Consider the following 16370-nt stretch of genomic DNA (forward strand, 5'->3'; position numbering starts at 1 on the left):
CGCTTTCCCTTCTGCCAGACGTAGCCGGGGGCTGGTGGAAGATGTCCCAAAGGGTGTCAAACCTCGACTCCATGACAGCTAGCATGGTTTCAGACAGTCTGGTGTGATGGGGAGAGTCAGAAAGTCCCGAGTTCAAATTCTACCCATAAGACTTACCAGTGATGTCCCACCAGGCAAGTGATTAAATGCGTCTGAGCTTTGGCAACACCCTAAAACTTACCTACCTAGTATTGGCGAGCTGCTGTCTGGGTTGGTGGGTGGAAATTCCAACCCTGAAAAACTGGTATATCTTTGATAGCACAGAAGGTGGCCAATGGCACCTGGCATCCAATCCTGTTCCCGGTCCCTGGGTATGTCGTCGTATGGTCCAACGGGGATCCTCCCGACGTCAACATTCCCTCCACCTAGGCTGGTGACCCATTCTGTGTGCCTCTCGTGCCTCAGCTGGAGGGTAGGGGGGACCAGGGGGAGCTCCCCAACATCCTGGAGCTCCTCTCACTGCTCTTGACCTTGGGAAGATGCTGGTGGAGCATTTGGGTAACCCCAATCCAATGGTAACCCCACTCTCTACGCCACCTCGCCGTTTTCTTCCTGCTTCATTTGGAATCTTAGTAGGTGCCTAATTGGGTCTCACAGCCTACTCACACTCACCACTGGCCTCTTCCTTGCCCCATGTTTCTACCAGCTTAGAACTGAGTTCACTTAACCCCTCTGGGCCTCAGTCATCCCATCTGTAAAATGGGGGGTTGGATTTGATTTCCTCTCGGGTCCTTTCTCACTACAAATCCATGATGCTGAGAGCACCAAACAAAGAGGAAGGCACATTTCCCCTGGTTGGGACATCCCTTCCCCTTCCCTTGGCCTTATTCTATACTGTCTCTCCTGTCCCTTCTCAGCTCCTTTCGCCAGTGGGAAGTTCCAAATAGGGCTCTGTATACGCTGGGACGGGCTTACCTGGGCCTGAAGTTTGATGTTCTACTGAGGCAGAAGCCTCGGTGGGGCTCTGAAATCCGTTTCATCCCATCCCTCCAGTGCTTTGAAGATCGTCTTTTAAGAATTATCACAAAATTGGTCAAAACCAAACTGATTTTGTTTTCTTTTTGGCCTTTTTAAATGAGAGTAACAACAAGGCTTTGTTGTTATTTGTTGTTTTGTTTAAAACTTTTCTCTTCTCTTAGTGTCAGTACCAGGCATGGTGATTGGTAAGGGCTTGGCAATAGGTGTTACGTGACTTACCCAAGGTCACAGAACTCGAAAGAGTCTGTGGTCAGATTTGAACCCAAGCCCTCCTAGCTCTAGGTCTGGCTCTCCATCAATCTATCTATCTTTTAAACCTTCCGTTTGGAGGGCACCCTCGTAGTTCTGTCATTTCAGTCACATCTGACTCTCTGCAAGTCCATTTGGGATTTTCTTGGCAAAGATACTGGAGGGGTTTGCCATTTCCTTCTCCAGCTCAGTTTACAGATGAAGAAACTGAGGCAAGCAGGATAAAGTGACTTGCCCAGGATCACATAGCTAGGAAGTCCGAGGTCAGATTTGAACTCCTAACGCCAGTCCTGGCGCTCTCTCCACTGAGCTATCTAGCTGCCCCCTTCGTTCCCTCCCAAGGGGACGAGTCCGGAGAATCATGGCCGAAGTACTCTATCTCAGCCTGGCCCTGGTGTCCACATTATCATCATCATCATCTCCAAGTTCCCAAAAGACTAGCCTTCGCCGTAAGAAACGGGCTGCCCCGAGTTCTAATGATGTGTCCATCTGTCACAGGTATCGGACTTGTGTTTACACCTACCGGATTCTGCCCAATGAGGAAGACAAATTCACTGTCCAGGTAAGATCGAGGCGCCATCTATCTGGAACTTGCTGCTTCCTGATTGGGAGATAAAGAAGGCGGGGAGGGAGAGAACTCCGGGGAGGAGCGGCTCCCCGCAGCCTTCTCTTGGAGGCCTCTTCGCTGTCGACTTTTCCATCCCATTTCGGGCGAGGATGGCGAGAGGTTGGCTGGGGAAGATTCTTCTGGAAGTGTGGCTGAGCGAGGGGAAGTGGCCTGGCAGAGGGAAGGGCAGGGACGGCCCCACTGAGAGGCAAATGAAGCGGCTGGACCCTTCCCTTAGCCCACGGTCCGTCGATGGGCTTTATGGGTACCTTCGGAAGGGAAGCTTCCTTGAGCCGATTATTTGGTGGGCAAAGGAAAGGCGTGGGGAGGGAGAAGGAGGGCGAGCATTTGGGGAGCCGCCAGAGGGAAGTGATGGCTCCAGGGTGGACGGTCCCATTCAGTAAAGACACAAGGACAGAAATCAGTGGCCGAGTCCAGAGCAGGAGGTGTGGCTGGACGGCTGTTTGGAGCGAAGTGCTGACCCCAAGCTCCCCTGGGTGTCCGCCACTTGGCCGAGTAACCAGGGCAGCTACAGGGGGAGGCAGCTCTGACCCAGGATGAGGAAGGTGGCTGCTGGCCTAAACTCTGCCCTTCGTTTGCGTCCTATCTGATTCTTCACGACCTCACTGGGGGTCTTCTTGGTAAAGATAGGGGAGTGGCTGGCCATTTCCTCCCCAGAGACAGAGGCAAAAGAGAGTGAAGTGATTTGCCTGGAATCACATAGCTGGTAAATGTCTGAGGTCAGATTTGAACTCGGGTCTTCCTGGTTCCAGACCTAGCTCCTCTAGAGCAGAGCAGATCTGAAGAACTGTATTCAATTCCAGCCACTGCCTTTTATTTATTATTTAAGTTTATTTATTTTTTAAACCCTTACCTTCTGTCTCAGAATTGATACTGAGTATTGTTCCAAGGCAGAAGAGCAGTAAGGGCTGGGCAATGGGGGTTAAGTGACTTACCCAGGGTCACCCAGCTAGGAAGTGTCTGAGGTCAAATTTGAACCCAGGACCTCCTATCTCTGGGTCTGACTCTCAATCCACTGAGCCCCGACAGTTGCCCCCAGCCACTGCATTTTAGAAAGGACAAAGACACTACCAATCCAGGGACTGTAGTGGAAAAAAGCCAATGGCTTAGAAGGCAGAAGCAGAGATTGGCTGCTCACTCCCTGTGAGACCTGGGGCCCAGTTTCTTCATCTGCCAAATGAAGAGGCTGGACCAGCTAGGCTCTGAGCTCTGATTCCTGGATCCTAGAGCCTGCCCAGAGGAGGGTAACCAGGGGAGAGGGGAAGGGGGCTGATCGCCTGCTGTAGGAAGATCAGTTGATGCAATTGGCCTGTAAAAGGTAAGGACTGATGATGGGGTGCAATGGGGGAAAGCATGGCAGGTGTCTGTAGCTCCTCACCAACAGTCCAATGGAAGAGGGCAGATACCCCAAAGGAAGACGATGAGCCAGGGGAGCCATTTCAGGAAGTGCCTTTTAGCTCCCTCTCTGGCTAAATCTGTAAAATAAGAGCGGTTAGGGGAATAGTACAGGCTCTCTTAACAGATGGTGAGGCCGCCATCTTGAAACCATTCAAACAGAGACCATCTAAGGCTCAGAGACGGGTTCCTTGCATCAGAGAGGAAGCAGGTTTGGGTGGTCTTTCTGTTGTCTTCTAATTTCAGAGTTGACGCTTCCTTAATTCTTGTTAATCCCCAACCATGACAATTCTCAGGGATACCAAGGAAAGGCTAATGAAGGATGCCAAGGGAGTTACCGTAGGATCCATGGCTAATTTTGTTGTGACAAATGCAAATAAAAATCATTGCTGGGGGGCAGCTGCAGGGCTCAGGGCATGGAGAGCCAAGCCTAGGGACAGAGGTCCTGCTTTCAGATCTGGCCTCAGACTCTTCCTAGCTGTGTGACCCTGGACAAGTCACTTAGCCCCCCATCACCTAGCCCTGAGTACTCTTCTGTCTTGGAACTGATACTCATATTGATTCTAAGTCAGAAGGTAAGCGTTTGAAAGAAACAAAACCCCATTCATAGAATTCCTCTCTGCTAGACTTGGCTGGAACTGGAGAAGCAGCTCGGACCAGTTTCCCAGCCAGGAGGTACGTCAATCATTGACAACCATGATGGACATGTTCTGGATTTCTCTGAGGTTCACAGAAAGGCCTTGGTGCTTTCCTCCCTGATGGCTAAACTTTTCAATGAAATTCAGCCAAGAAACATTTATTAGGCACTACTTTGTGCAGTCCTGTGTTCCAGTCAGGTTTCTGATCCTACAGTACCAGAAGGGAAGCTTCCAAGACGGTTTGGACAGCGTCAGTCCCAGAAGGCACAATTTTGTTACCAGAAGCTCCTTCCCTGGAGAGTCTTGGGACAGGATTTCCTCAATCTCCAGACTTTACAGCTATAGATCCATTTGGCTTGCATCATTATAGCTGTAGTTACCATATGGTAGCCACACACCTTAGCTCCTGACCCCCATCTCTCTTAAGGAAACAGTCTAAGCAAGGATTCTCCCCTCCTTTAAAAATTTGAGAGTTCTTCGCACTTGGGTTCTTCCAGTAGAATGCAGGCTGCAGGGCAGAGATGATGCCATTTTAGAAATTTAACCCTAAATACCTTTTATGTTCTATAAAAATGATTTCCTTTTAAAATATTAAAAAATGTGAACAGAAATTCAAAGTCATATACATTGATATGGAGAAAGCAGCCTTGGGGGTCCTGCCGCCTACGATCATAGGCTCAGAGACAGAAGAGTCTTTGGAGGTTTTCTAGTTCAATCCCTCATTTTACAGATAAGGAAACTAAGGACTGGGGAAGCCAGATCACCAAAGAAGTAGTAACGCTCTCCCTTTTCCTTATGCTAAAGGCAGATCCACTACCCAGTGTCCTCTCCTGCCATTGTCTTCAAAAAGAACATTAAGGCTGAGGAGAAACCAAAGACTGGGTCTATCCCTTGCCCCAACGTACCATTGTTCTTCCTCAGTCAGTCGTCCAGTACATGTTAACCGCCTAATGTCTGCTGTATGATCAAGTGGTCATAGTTCATTGATCTAAAGTTGAAAGTAGCCCAAGAGATCTTTTCTTTTAGGAATGAGGAAATGGAAAGCACACAGGTGAAGCCAAGATCCCACAGGCTCAGTGGAAGGTTGGCTTTATTGATGTGTCCAATCTCTTCTTTTGTTACTGTGTGAATTCAGGAGGGTCCTGAGCAGAGCATCCCATGCTTTGGGGTTTCTCTCCATTTGAAGCCTAGTGTTCATCCTTTTTAGCCCTGCCAAGGATTCTCCAGTCCTTTCTCAGAATAGAGCCTAGAGGCGGCGATCCTTCCTTGATTCTTCCTGAGTCACTATTCTCCATAACTTAGACAGTCTTGTTCAGTGGTTGGTCACAGAATCATGGAGCTGAGGAGCATGGACTGAGGGGCCAACTCCAAGAAGATAAAGTTGAACTCAGGTTCAAAAGATCACTGATGAAATTTTGGCTTGATGCCCCAGCCCTGCTACTTACTGCCTCTGTGACTTTGGACAAGTCACACCCCATCTCTGGACCTTAGTTTCTTCATCTATAAAATTAAGGGCTTAGATGGAAGGAGATCTAAGATATTTCCAATTCTTTTCTTTTTTTAACCTTTATCTTCTGTCTTAGAATCAATACCACCTATTGGTTCCAAGGCAGAAGAGCACTAAGGGCTAGGCAGTGGGGGTTAAGGGACTTCTCTGGCTTTATCCAGCTAGGAAGTGTCTGAGGTCAGATTTGAATCCAGGACCTCCCATCTCTGGGTCTAGCTCTCAATCCACTGAATCACCTAACTGCCCAGATCTTTCCAGCTCTAAAACTAAGATCCTGGCTCCTCTTCCTCCTCTGACTCCCTCACTGGGAGTGTTCCCTAAGGTCTTCTCTCCCTTCTCCACACTGATTGCCCTGGCAAGCTTACTCAACCTTATGGCTTCATCTCTGATCTCTTCTTGACTGACTCCCAAGTTCACATCTCTCGGCCCAGCCTCTTTTGAGGTTTTGTCTTCCATTTCTAATAGTCCATCAGATCTCTCCAAGTGGACATTCCTGGTCACCTCAAACGCCTCACATCGACAATGGCACCATTGTCTTCCTGTCCAAAGAACCCTTCCTTATTTCCAGTCAGGGCACCAGAGTTCTCTCAGCCACTCAGCTTCCAAACCTTGGCGCCATCTTTGCCTTCTTGCTCTCCCTGGCAAACATCTACCCAAGGAATGAACAAATTCCACTGTTTCCCTTTTCACAGTTCCTCATGTCCCAGCTTCCTTTTCTCTTCTCCCTGCCAACTCCTTCACCCCAGGAATTACCTCCCACCTAGCCCCGATTCTATGGCTCTTCCTTAATCTTTTCCCAATCCTTTCCACTGAGAGAGTGAGGAAACACTTTGTCAGAAATGGCCAAAGTGTCGATCTGTTTACAGGGGATCTGAGGGTAAGCAGCTGAGACTATGGCGACCACAGAGATCATCTTTCAGTTTATCAAGCAGACGTTTATGAAGGGTCCACTCAGTAGATGCCAAAGAACAACTGAGCATTCATTTCCTACGCCATCACCAGATCTGACAGTGTAGATAATATTCTGCTCTAATAGGCTCTCAGGAGGGAGGACAACCACTGCTCAAAGACAAATGGAAGCCAAGCAATCAGCAAGCATTTCTTGAATGCCTGCCAGGCACTGTCCTAGGTGCTGGGTGAACTCAATGGACAAATACATTCATTGAGTTCTTGCTTTGTAGCAGCCCTGGGATAATGCACATGAACAGTTCCTGCCCTCGAGGAGTTTCCATTCTGTCTGGAGAAACCTCACGTGCTCCCATAATTATATACAGCATATGCCCAAATTCACTGAGGCCTAATTTGGGGATGGGGGCCAGTTAGAAGCTGGAGGCATGGGGCATCCAATCGCCTCCTTTTAGAAATAACGCCCGGTCTTCCTCACTGGTGCTTTTGCCTTCTTCTCGCCTCTCTTCCATCTATTTTAAAAAATTTTCTAGACCACTGCTCGACATGTACCCCTGGCCCTTCCCATGCATCCCTTAATAGCTCCCCATTGCCTACAAGACCAGGTCTCAGTCTGATCTTCACCTCCTTTTCCAGCCTCACCTCCACAATGTCAAAGCAGCCATTGATTCCTTGCTCCCCGTGTTACCAATATAAAGGTTTGCCCATGCAAAGGGTTCTTGACTAGTTCAACCCTCCCTCCCCCCATGGAAAAATGGACAAACTGAGCCCCATCGAGACCATAAGCTCATAGTATTACAGCAGGAAGGGACCCCAGTGGCTTTCCAGTCCACCCAACCCATTTTATGGATGAGGAAGGTGAAGGGGTTGGATTAGGTGGTCTAATTCTTGTTTAAATGACTTGTCCAAGGTCACGAAGGTAGGAAATTAGTTGCAGAAGTAGGACTTGAGCCCTGGTTGTAAAAAGAAATCATCTTTGGTTTGTATGCCTACTGTGTCTCTTGGCTACCATTAAAGTCACCAGCAGTTTGGATCACTGTTCCATGATTTTAAGCCAGGGAGCCTCCTGGGGATCCTGGGCCCCCAGTTTTAGAGCTAAAAGAGACCACAGAGACCATCAAAGACAACCTCCCCCTCATTTTACAAAAGGGGAAACTGAGGCCCAGAGAGGTTAAGTGCCTTGATAAGCATTATGAATATGGAAAACCTCCATCAATCCTGGGGAGAGAGAGCTAGATTTGGAAAGAGAGAAAAACCATTTTTCCTCCTTTAAATGTTCTTATTAACCTAAAACTGTCTCCATGCCCCAATTATTGGGAGCCTGGGATGATATTTTTATATTTAATTACATATTGCTAAATTGCTCTCCCCCTCCCCCCACCGCACCTTGCTCTGTTTCCCTTTGAAACACGAGTTCTGGGTGAGATGACAGTGACAGCAGGCATGCTCGTGTCCCCAGAGCACAGCAGCCCAGCAGCCAGCAAGGAGCTCCAGCTGGTAATGAGCTTCTCGTCCCGATGCCCCTGGGCCTTGCCTTCTCCCAGGCACAGCCATGCAGAGAGCCAAGGAGAACCCAAACTCCAGAGCGTCTCCGTACGGTGCCCGCTCTTCCTCTCATCATTGACGATCTTTTGGCATCTGTTACCTCCAAAGACTCCCAGCTGCTCCCCCCACCCCATGCACACACACATCCACCCCATTCTCTAGCATGGTGCCCTGGGAAAGGTCCTACCTTGGGAGTGAGAGCACCCTGGCCAAAGCCTTTCCCCTCTCTGGGTTTGTTTCCTCAACTGATGACAAGAAGGTGTAGAATGAGGTGACCTCTGGGGCCTTTCTAGCTCAAACTGGACAATTCCCTGAGCCTCCTTTGCTCCTTCAATGAGGGCAGCTAAGGCCTAAAGTCCCCCCATCCCCAGATAATCACTCTGCCCTCAGTTTCTTCATCCATGAAATGGGAAGCAGGGTTAGATGACATGACATTGGAGGTATCTCCTGGCTCTGGATCTATGATTTTAGGGTTCCAATGAGCTGGCTTAAAAAGTCAAACTTTGGTTTCATACTGCCTCTAACCTCAGGGAAGTCCCATAACCTCCTCAAGCCTCAGTTTCTTTGTCTGTAAAATGAGGATTTTGGATTTGATGGCATCTATTATCTCTTTCAGCTTAGAGGCAAGAGCATTGGGAACTGGCAGATCCTACCTTCATTCTTGCTCCCCATATGACTTTGCGCAGGTTGCTTCACTTCCCTTGAACTCAGTTTCCTTCTCTGTAAAATGAGGGAATTGGACTCAGTGGTCTCCGTGCTCTCAGTCTATGACCCTTTCCTATTTTTCCTCCATTGCTGTCCTGCTCCCACCCCTCACTGAGATGGAAAGGTGACCTTGAGTGTGTGGCACAAAGACCAGTAACATCCTGTCAAGAGTATATACGATATTTTTTAATTTTTAAAATTTTTAATGATTAAAGTATAATATTTTTCCATGGATACATGATTCATGTTCTTACCCTCCCCTCCCCCCACCCCACTCCCGTAGCCAATGAGCAAATCTACTGGTTATTACATGTGTCCTTGATCAGATCTATTTCCATGTTGTTGATGTGTGCACTAGGATGATCATTTAGAGTCTATATCCCCAGTCATATCCCCTCGACCCATGTGATCAAACAGGTGTTTTTCTTCTGCTCTTCTGCTCCCCCAGTTCTTCCTGAGGATGTGGAGAGCATCTTTCTCATAAGTCCCTCCAAATTAAGACTATAGGATTTTGAGTGTAAGGCAGGCAGTGGCCCAAGTCAGCAGAGATGTTCCTAAGGCCAGCCTCAAAGAGCTCATTGGACCCATCATCAGGATGATGGTTTCTTTGGGGTGAATGGACTATGGTTTCTAAGTAAGAGGCAGCATGGTGTCATCGGTGGAGTTACCACTGGGTCTGGAGTCAGAGGACCAGAGTTCTAATCATGGCTTTATCATTTACCACCTCATTTCCCCTCCTGGGCCTCAGTTTCCACCTATGTAAAATGAAAGAGTTGGATTAGATGATTCCTGTAGCCCCTTCCAACTCTAAATATTATCCAGTGAATAGAATAAAAATAATATTTTTACCCCATAAAAAGGCAGAGGTGGGGGGCCTAAGTTCAAATTTAAGTTCTGCCAATTTAGTAACTAACTGTGTGGTACTGGGCAAGTCTCCTCATCCTCCCATCCTCCTCTCTGGACTTCCATGTTCTCCACAAAAATGAAGAGGTTGGGCTTTGTTGGTGTTGTTCAATCATCAGTTGTGCCCAACTCTCCAGGACCCAATTTGGGGTTATCTTGGCCGAGATACTAGTTTGCCATTTCCTTCTCCAGCTCATTTGACAGATGAGGAATCTGAGGCAAACAGGGTTAAGTGACTTGCCCAGGGTCACACAAGTGTCTGAGGTCAGATTTGAACTCTTCTCTTTTTAACAGGAAGATGAGTCTTCCTGACTCCAGGCTTGGCACTTTATCCATGGCATCACCAAGCTGGTTTTTTCTAGTTATCTATAAATTTATGTAGATATCATTCTTTTTAAGATGTCTTCCCATGCCTTGCCCACCTAGGAGACCTTGGTCCCCTCCTCCAGGTAGCCACCCACCCCTGAAGTGCTAGAACCCTTTAGTTTTTCTGTCTTTCTTTTGGCTTCTAGATCATTTAAGTGACCTCTTCATGCCAGTCACTGTGTACAGACAAAAATAAATAATCCCTGCCCTCAAGAAGCTCATGCTCTACTGGGGCAAAGTCAATATTAACTATGTCCCAAACCATTCCTCATTTTTTAAGCATGTACTCTGTGCTAGGCACCATTCTAGCCAATGGAGATGCAAATAAAAAAGGGAAATAGCCCCTGCCTTCAAGGTGATCCCATTCTAACAGAAGACTCCATAAGTAGTTATCTAAAGAAAACACACACCAAGCAGACACAGTGTCATCTTGTTCATCCATTACAGATGAACCTTTAGAGTTCACACATTGAGGCAGATTGAAGAAAAGGGAGGATTCCTCAGGTGTGCCCAAGAAAGGGGATTGGAAAGGCTCCAGGGTATAGTGAAGAGAGCACAAAATTTGGAGGTCTGTACATCTGAGTTTGAATCCAAGCCTGCCTATGAATAGCTATGGGACCTTGGACCAGTCACATATCCTTTTGTTACTCACTTATTTGATGAGCTGATTGGACTTAATGATCTTAAAGATCCCTTCCAACTGTCAACTGATTATTTGAAAGAAAGAAAGCCACCTAGCTGACCCAAGAGGATATTAGAGACCATCTGGGCCAGCCATCTTATTTGGAAACTGAGGTCCAGAAAGGGGAAGTCACTTGCCTTGAGAGGGACAGATGATTCAAACTCAGGGCCTCTGACTCTAGCTGCCCCTCTTCCCTCTGCTTTTTCTTGCTTGGATGTAGAGGGTCAGTCTTATCCTATGGGGAAGACAAGCACCACCTCAGTGGGACAATCTCATTTGGTTGAAATACAGGTGAAGCTATTATAGGCACAAAATAAAACCCCAAACCACTCGGTCTTAGGAGGAAATGCAGATTATCCATTAGTGTGGCTAAAAGGAGACTTTCTGTAGGCTCCATAATGCAGGAAACACTGTGCTAGACCAGAAGACCAGTATGGTCTTTTCCAGCTCTGCTGAATGGCTCCTCCTCAGACTTGGCCTTCCCTTTCCAGTTTCTATGACTTTGCCCATGCTGACCCCTATACTTGCAATGATCTCACTCCTCTTCATCTCTCAGAATCCTTGTCTTCCTTCAAGGCTCAGCTCCAGGGCCACCTTCTCCAGGCAGCCTCCCTGATCTCTTCCCCCTAACCGTTACCTCTTATCATGCTCTCTCCTTCCTCAGACTTCCCTAGAACATTTTGGAGCTCGTCTTGGTCCCCACATCCCCACCCTTGTGTTACACGTATTTGGGCAGGTTTCATTTCCCCTTTGTAGCAGGCCAGCTCTTTGAGATTGGGGCAGACTCAGTCTCAGACACAAAGGAATGAATGCTTGCTGAGTTAGTTGGCATTCAAATGGTTCCTGGGTTCGTCCAACTCCTGGAGAGCCGGTGGATGGACAACCCATGTAATTCTTGATTCTTCACTTGGAAAGTGTAAACTAAGTCACCACCTACAGGAGATTTGAGTGGAAAGGCGTAGCAGTGGCTGAAATTGGGATTGAGGATTCAGTTAGCATCAATATAGCTAAAGAGATCTCTAAGCACCTTTAATATCAAGGCGGTGGGGGGGTCGGTGAAGGGGACAGAAACTGTGATCTGCAAAGGTAGAGAAATTCTCAGTATCTCTGCCCCAAGACCTGGGTTTCAACCCAACCAAAGACCTGCCCTCCCTCCCCAAATTCACCCCCAAATTTATATTTAAATAAAAACCCAAACCCTCACCTTCCATCTTGGAGTCAGTACTGTGTGTTGGTTCCAAGGCAGAAGAGCAGTCAGGGCTAGGCAATGGGGGTCAAGTGACTTACCCAGGGTCACGCAGCTAGGAATGTCTTAGGGCAGATTTGAACCCAGTCTCTGGGCCCAACTGTCTTTCCACTGAGCTACTTAATTGCCCTGAATATAAGGCTTTTTAAAGAGGGAAGAACGACGATGAGCTAGTGGGTTTGGGGTCAGTCATGCAGGTCTTTTCCTAAGTGCCTCCTTTCCCAGGGTGGAAGCCTCTGCCTGGCAGCTCTAATCTCTTACTCGCCCCCCTTTTTAGCAGGTCTGAAAGAGGAACAAGTCATTTCCCTTATTTTCTCTAGAAATCCTTAGGAGCCGTGGCCCAGGCAGGCAGGCAGGCAGGCAGGCAGACAGACAGACAACGAGGTATTCCCACCACTGGAGGGGAGGGCAGGCGGCAGGCGGCTTCTGTAGAGACATCCATGATTGCGGTGGAGAGCCTTTGGTGCCTGGGGCTGAGGCATTCTGGGCACGCTCAGGCCCACGCTTTCTTCTGGCAGAAAAACACATTATTTCTACCATTCCCTTGGCTGCTTGGAGGCTAGAGTGTGTGGGGAGCAGCCTGTGCAGTGGCTGGCCTTCGTCTGGAAGGGCCACGGGCTAAGCTCCAATCCCAGCAGACAAAATCAGAAGAAAGTCGTGTGTGTGTGTGTGTGTGTGTGTGTGTGTGTGTGTGTGTGTGTGTGTGTGTGACTTTTACCTTCTATCTTAGAACCAATACTGTCTATTGCATTCAAGGTAGAAGAGAGATATGGTTGAGTGACTTGCCCAGGATCATACAGCTAGGAAGTGGCTGAGGTCAGATTTGAACCCAGGACCTCCTGTCTCTAGACCTGACTCTCAGTCCACTAAGCCACTAAATGCTCCATGTGTTTTAAAACCATCTTTATTCTCACTCGCACGTAACTCACTGGATTACAAGCTATTCAATATGCGTGTGTAGAGAGAGCCAGGCTGACCTTTCCACCCACTGGAGTTCAATGCAGAGTTCTTAAGCTTCAGGCATGGCCGGGGCCCTGTGCTGCTGCCAGATCTGAGGCTCTAGCAGGAGCCAAATTCTTCCTGCCTTCCAGAAGCTTCCAGAATACTCTGCCAGGAAAACTCAAGCCGCAAATACCCAACGTTTCCGGGAAACCTGTTCGTTTGAGGAGTTTGGGAAACCAGGAGACACCCAGGGCAACCTGGGAAGGATGCTGGGGTTCTAAAAGGCAGAGGAGAGGAGGAAGGCAGCCTGTCCAAAGGCTCAGAGGGGGGAAATGAGTCAGCTGCTTCGGCTGAACCCAGGCTGTGTAAAAGAAAACAGCGTCAGCCAAATTCAGAGTCAGACAGTGAATGGCTCCAAAGGCCAAGCAGAGAAGTCTGCAGTGGTTTGTAGAAGGGCACCGGGGAGCCCCTGAAACCCAGAGCAGGGAAGGTCACTTGTGCTGATCTCATCCAGATACTGGCTGACTATTTGTCTCAAGGACAAGAAGGTTGGTGACTGGTCTCTGAGCTAGACTTCCTCCCTAGGATCTCAGGACCATTGCTTCAGAGCCAGAGGAGCCCTTTGACCATCTCTGAATTATTGGGAGCTACAGCCCCACACAGTTTGTTTGTTTCTTTCTTTTTCTCTTTATTTCTTCCTTCCTTCCTTCCTTCTTTCTTTTCTTTCTTCTTTTTCTTCTTTTTCTTCCTTCCTTCTTTCCTTCCTTCCTTCCTTCCTTCCTTCCTTCTTTCCTTCCTTCCTTCCTTCCTTTCTCTCTCCCTGCCTTATTCTCTTTCTTTCTTCCTCTCTTTCTTCCTCTCTTTCTTTCTCTCTTTCTTTCTTTCTTTCTTTCTTTCTTTCTTTCTTTCTTTCTTTCTTTCTTTCTTTCTTTCTTTCTCTCTTTCTTTCTCTCTTTCTTTCTTTCTTTGCTTCTTTCTTTCTTTCTTTCTTTGCTTCTTTCTTTCCTTCTCTCTTCTCTCTCTCTCTCTCTCTCTCTCTCTCTCTCTCTCTCTCTCTCTCTCTCTCTCTCTCTCTCTCTCTCTCTTTCTCTCCCTCCTCTCCTCCCTTCCCCCCTTCCTAGGTTGTAAAATGCTTAGAATGTTTTGTTTCTAAGGCAGAAGAGTGGTAAGAACTAGACAATGGGATTCAAGTGACTTGCCCAGGGTCATACAACTAGTATCTGAGGCCAGATTTGAAAAACAGTCATTTCTTAAAGAGGCAGTTGCAGGCTCACTCTCTGATGAGATATTGCCGTGATGGAGGATCTACTATCACGATAAGTCATATTAAAAAGAATAAAAGTCCAAGTCATAGATGAGTAGTCACCAATTCTGACTTGGCCATTGGCAAACTATGTGTCCCTGGACAAGTCACTTCATATCTCTCTCTCTCTCTCTCTCTCTCTCTGAGCCTCAGTTTCTTATCCTGTAAAAAGAAAGGGCTGGATTGGACGATCTCTAAAGTCTACTACTTGTTCTATATTTATGACCCTGTGATGCTAAGCCTAATTAGCCTTCCTTTCCTTTATGCTGGGAATAGGCAGGGAGCTGCTGGAGGGGGTCACCAAGCCTCATGAAAATGCCCAGGGACTGCTGCATGTGTGCCGGTACTCACAGAGCGCAGGAGGCAGGCATCTGCCTCAGCCTAATGAAGACAATGACGGTGATGATGACTGGAATTGATATTTATAGAAAGCATTTAGGTTCATAAAGGGCGTTGCTCATATGAACTCATTGGAACCACAACTATGTCCCAGGCACAACCATTTTGTTATTGTTGTTCAGTTGTTTCAGTCATGTCTGGCTCTTCATGACTCCATTTGGCCTTTTCTTGGCAGAGATACTGGAGTGGTTTGTCATTTCCTCCTCCAGCTCATTTGACAAATTGAGGAAACTGAGGCAAAAAGGTTAGGTGACTTGCCCAGGGTCACACAGCTAGTATGTAACTGAGACTGGCTTTGAATTCTGCCTTTCCTGGCCCGAGGTCTGGGACTCTATCTGCTGTGCCACCATAGCTTGCCCACAAGCACTCAGCTACTAAGTGTCAGAAGTGAGTTCAAATTCAGTTAAAAGAACAGTTTCTGGTTTTTTTTAGGGAGCAAGACATGTCTTTATAGTATAGAACCCCCCCCCCCACCGACTGCCACCATAATGCAGAAATCGACAGAAATCTTTTTAAACTTATAAGATCATCAGATGACAGACTGCAGATTATTGTCCTTTTATAGATGAAGAACTGAAGCCTGGGGAGGAATGGGGCTTAGAATAAAGGATCTGGGCAATGCCCAGGGAAGAGAGGATTTGCACCCAGGTCCTCTGACCCCAGAGCTGGGGCTCTTTCCTCTTAGAGAACAATCACAGAGAAGTACCTGGGTCCCTTTGACTCCCATAGTGAGTATGTGCCAGAGCCCCAAAGGGGGGGGGGGGTCAGCCCCCTCCCCATTACACCGAGCTTTCCTCCCTCCGGCTTTAATCATGTCACAGGATTTTTCTTAGAACTGCCTGGTGAGGCAGCTTCCCTGTGTTCTTCCTTTGAGGAGGAAAGGCCAGTTCAGAAGAAGGCCCTGTGCCCCTTCCCCCCCCCCCTCCCCCCGGCCCCAGCCACCAAGCAATAAAAGGATGAAAACCGTACACAGGAAACGGCTTTGGCTGTCTGGAGCCTAGCTTGAGGCTCTAGGATGATGATAACAGCTGACATTTATGTAAGCTGCAGTATTTGAAAAATGTGAGCTCCTGGGATCTGCACAGTAACCCTGTGAGGACCACTGAAGGCACTGTTATCCTCACTTGACAGATGAGGAGACTGAGGTTCAGAGAGGTCAAGTGCCTAGGATCCCAGTGCTACTAAGTATCCAGGGCAGGATTGGAACCCAAGTCTCCTGACCACCAGCCGAGTCCACTGCTCTGTGTACTTGCCCAATGACTAGAGAGTCTGAGTCTGGCAAATGTCCAAATGATCAGCTATGTCCCTGGCAGTGTCCCACTAGGACCCTCGGATCCCCAAGCTTTCAGTTTCTCAAAGGTATCAAGTCGATGGCCATCCCTAATTTCTCATACTTAGCACAGGGCTTGGCATGCAGTGAGCACCTAATATTTATTGCTCATTATTATTTCATTTCATTTCTGTAGTGGAGAGAACACTGGGTAAAATTAAATCTGTTTGAGCCCCAGTTTCCTATTTAATTCAACACTTACCCTATTTAATCCAACATTTATTAGACATCTGCAATGTGCCAGTCATTGTGCCAGGCTACAGAGATGCAAAAAAGCAAAATGAAGAAGATCTAGCCCTTAAGGAGCTGATAAGGAAATGCAATATATGTATCCATAGAATGACTCCCAGTAGAAAGAATATTAGATTTAGAGTCTGAGGTTGTGGGTTCAAATCCTTGCTCTGTCACTGACTGTGTGATTAAGTCAAGTCATTGTACTGATCTAGACCTTGGTTTTCTCATTTAAGTCAGAGAGTTAGATTAAATGATCTCTAAGGTCCTTTCTGCTCTTTTAAGATCCTGCAATCTAGTTCAAATAAATGAAAAATAGTAAGGTCTTCCCCTAGATCTGGGGTTTCATTTATGTAGAGGTTTCCCTATTAAAAAAAA

General features: G+C 47.4%; 1 protein-coding gene across 3 annotated transcripts in view; it reads left to right on the forward strand.

The window, feature by feature from the left end:
- INPP5D (inositol polyphosphate-5-phosphatase D) overlaps nucleotides 1–16370 on the forward strand; it is a 117480-nt gene that overhangs the window by 10000 nt on the left and 91110 nt on the right. For all 3 annotated transcript variants that reach the window (XM_007485827.3, XM_007485829.3, XM_007485828.3), the window contains exon 2: nucleotides 1765–1828. In XM_007485827.3, the coding sequence (XP_007485889.2) occupies nucleotides 1765–1828 (64 nt within the window). The remainder of the gene's footprint in view (nucleotides 1–1764; nucleotides 1829–16370) is intronic.

The sequence above is a fragment of the Monodelphis domestica genome, chromosome 2 (genome assembly GCF_027887165.1).
Source record: "Monodelphis domestica isolate mMonDom1 chromosome 2, mMonDom1.pri, whole genome shotgun sequence".
Classification (NCBI taxonomy): Eukaryota; Metazoa; Chordata; class Mammalia; order Didelphimorphia; family Didelphidae; genus Monodelphis; species Monodelphis domestica.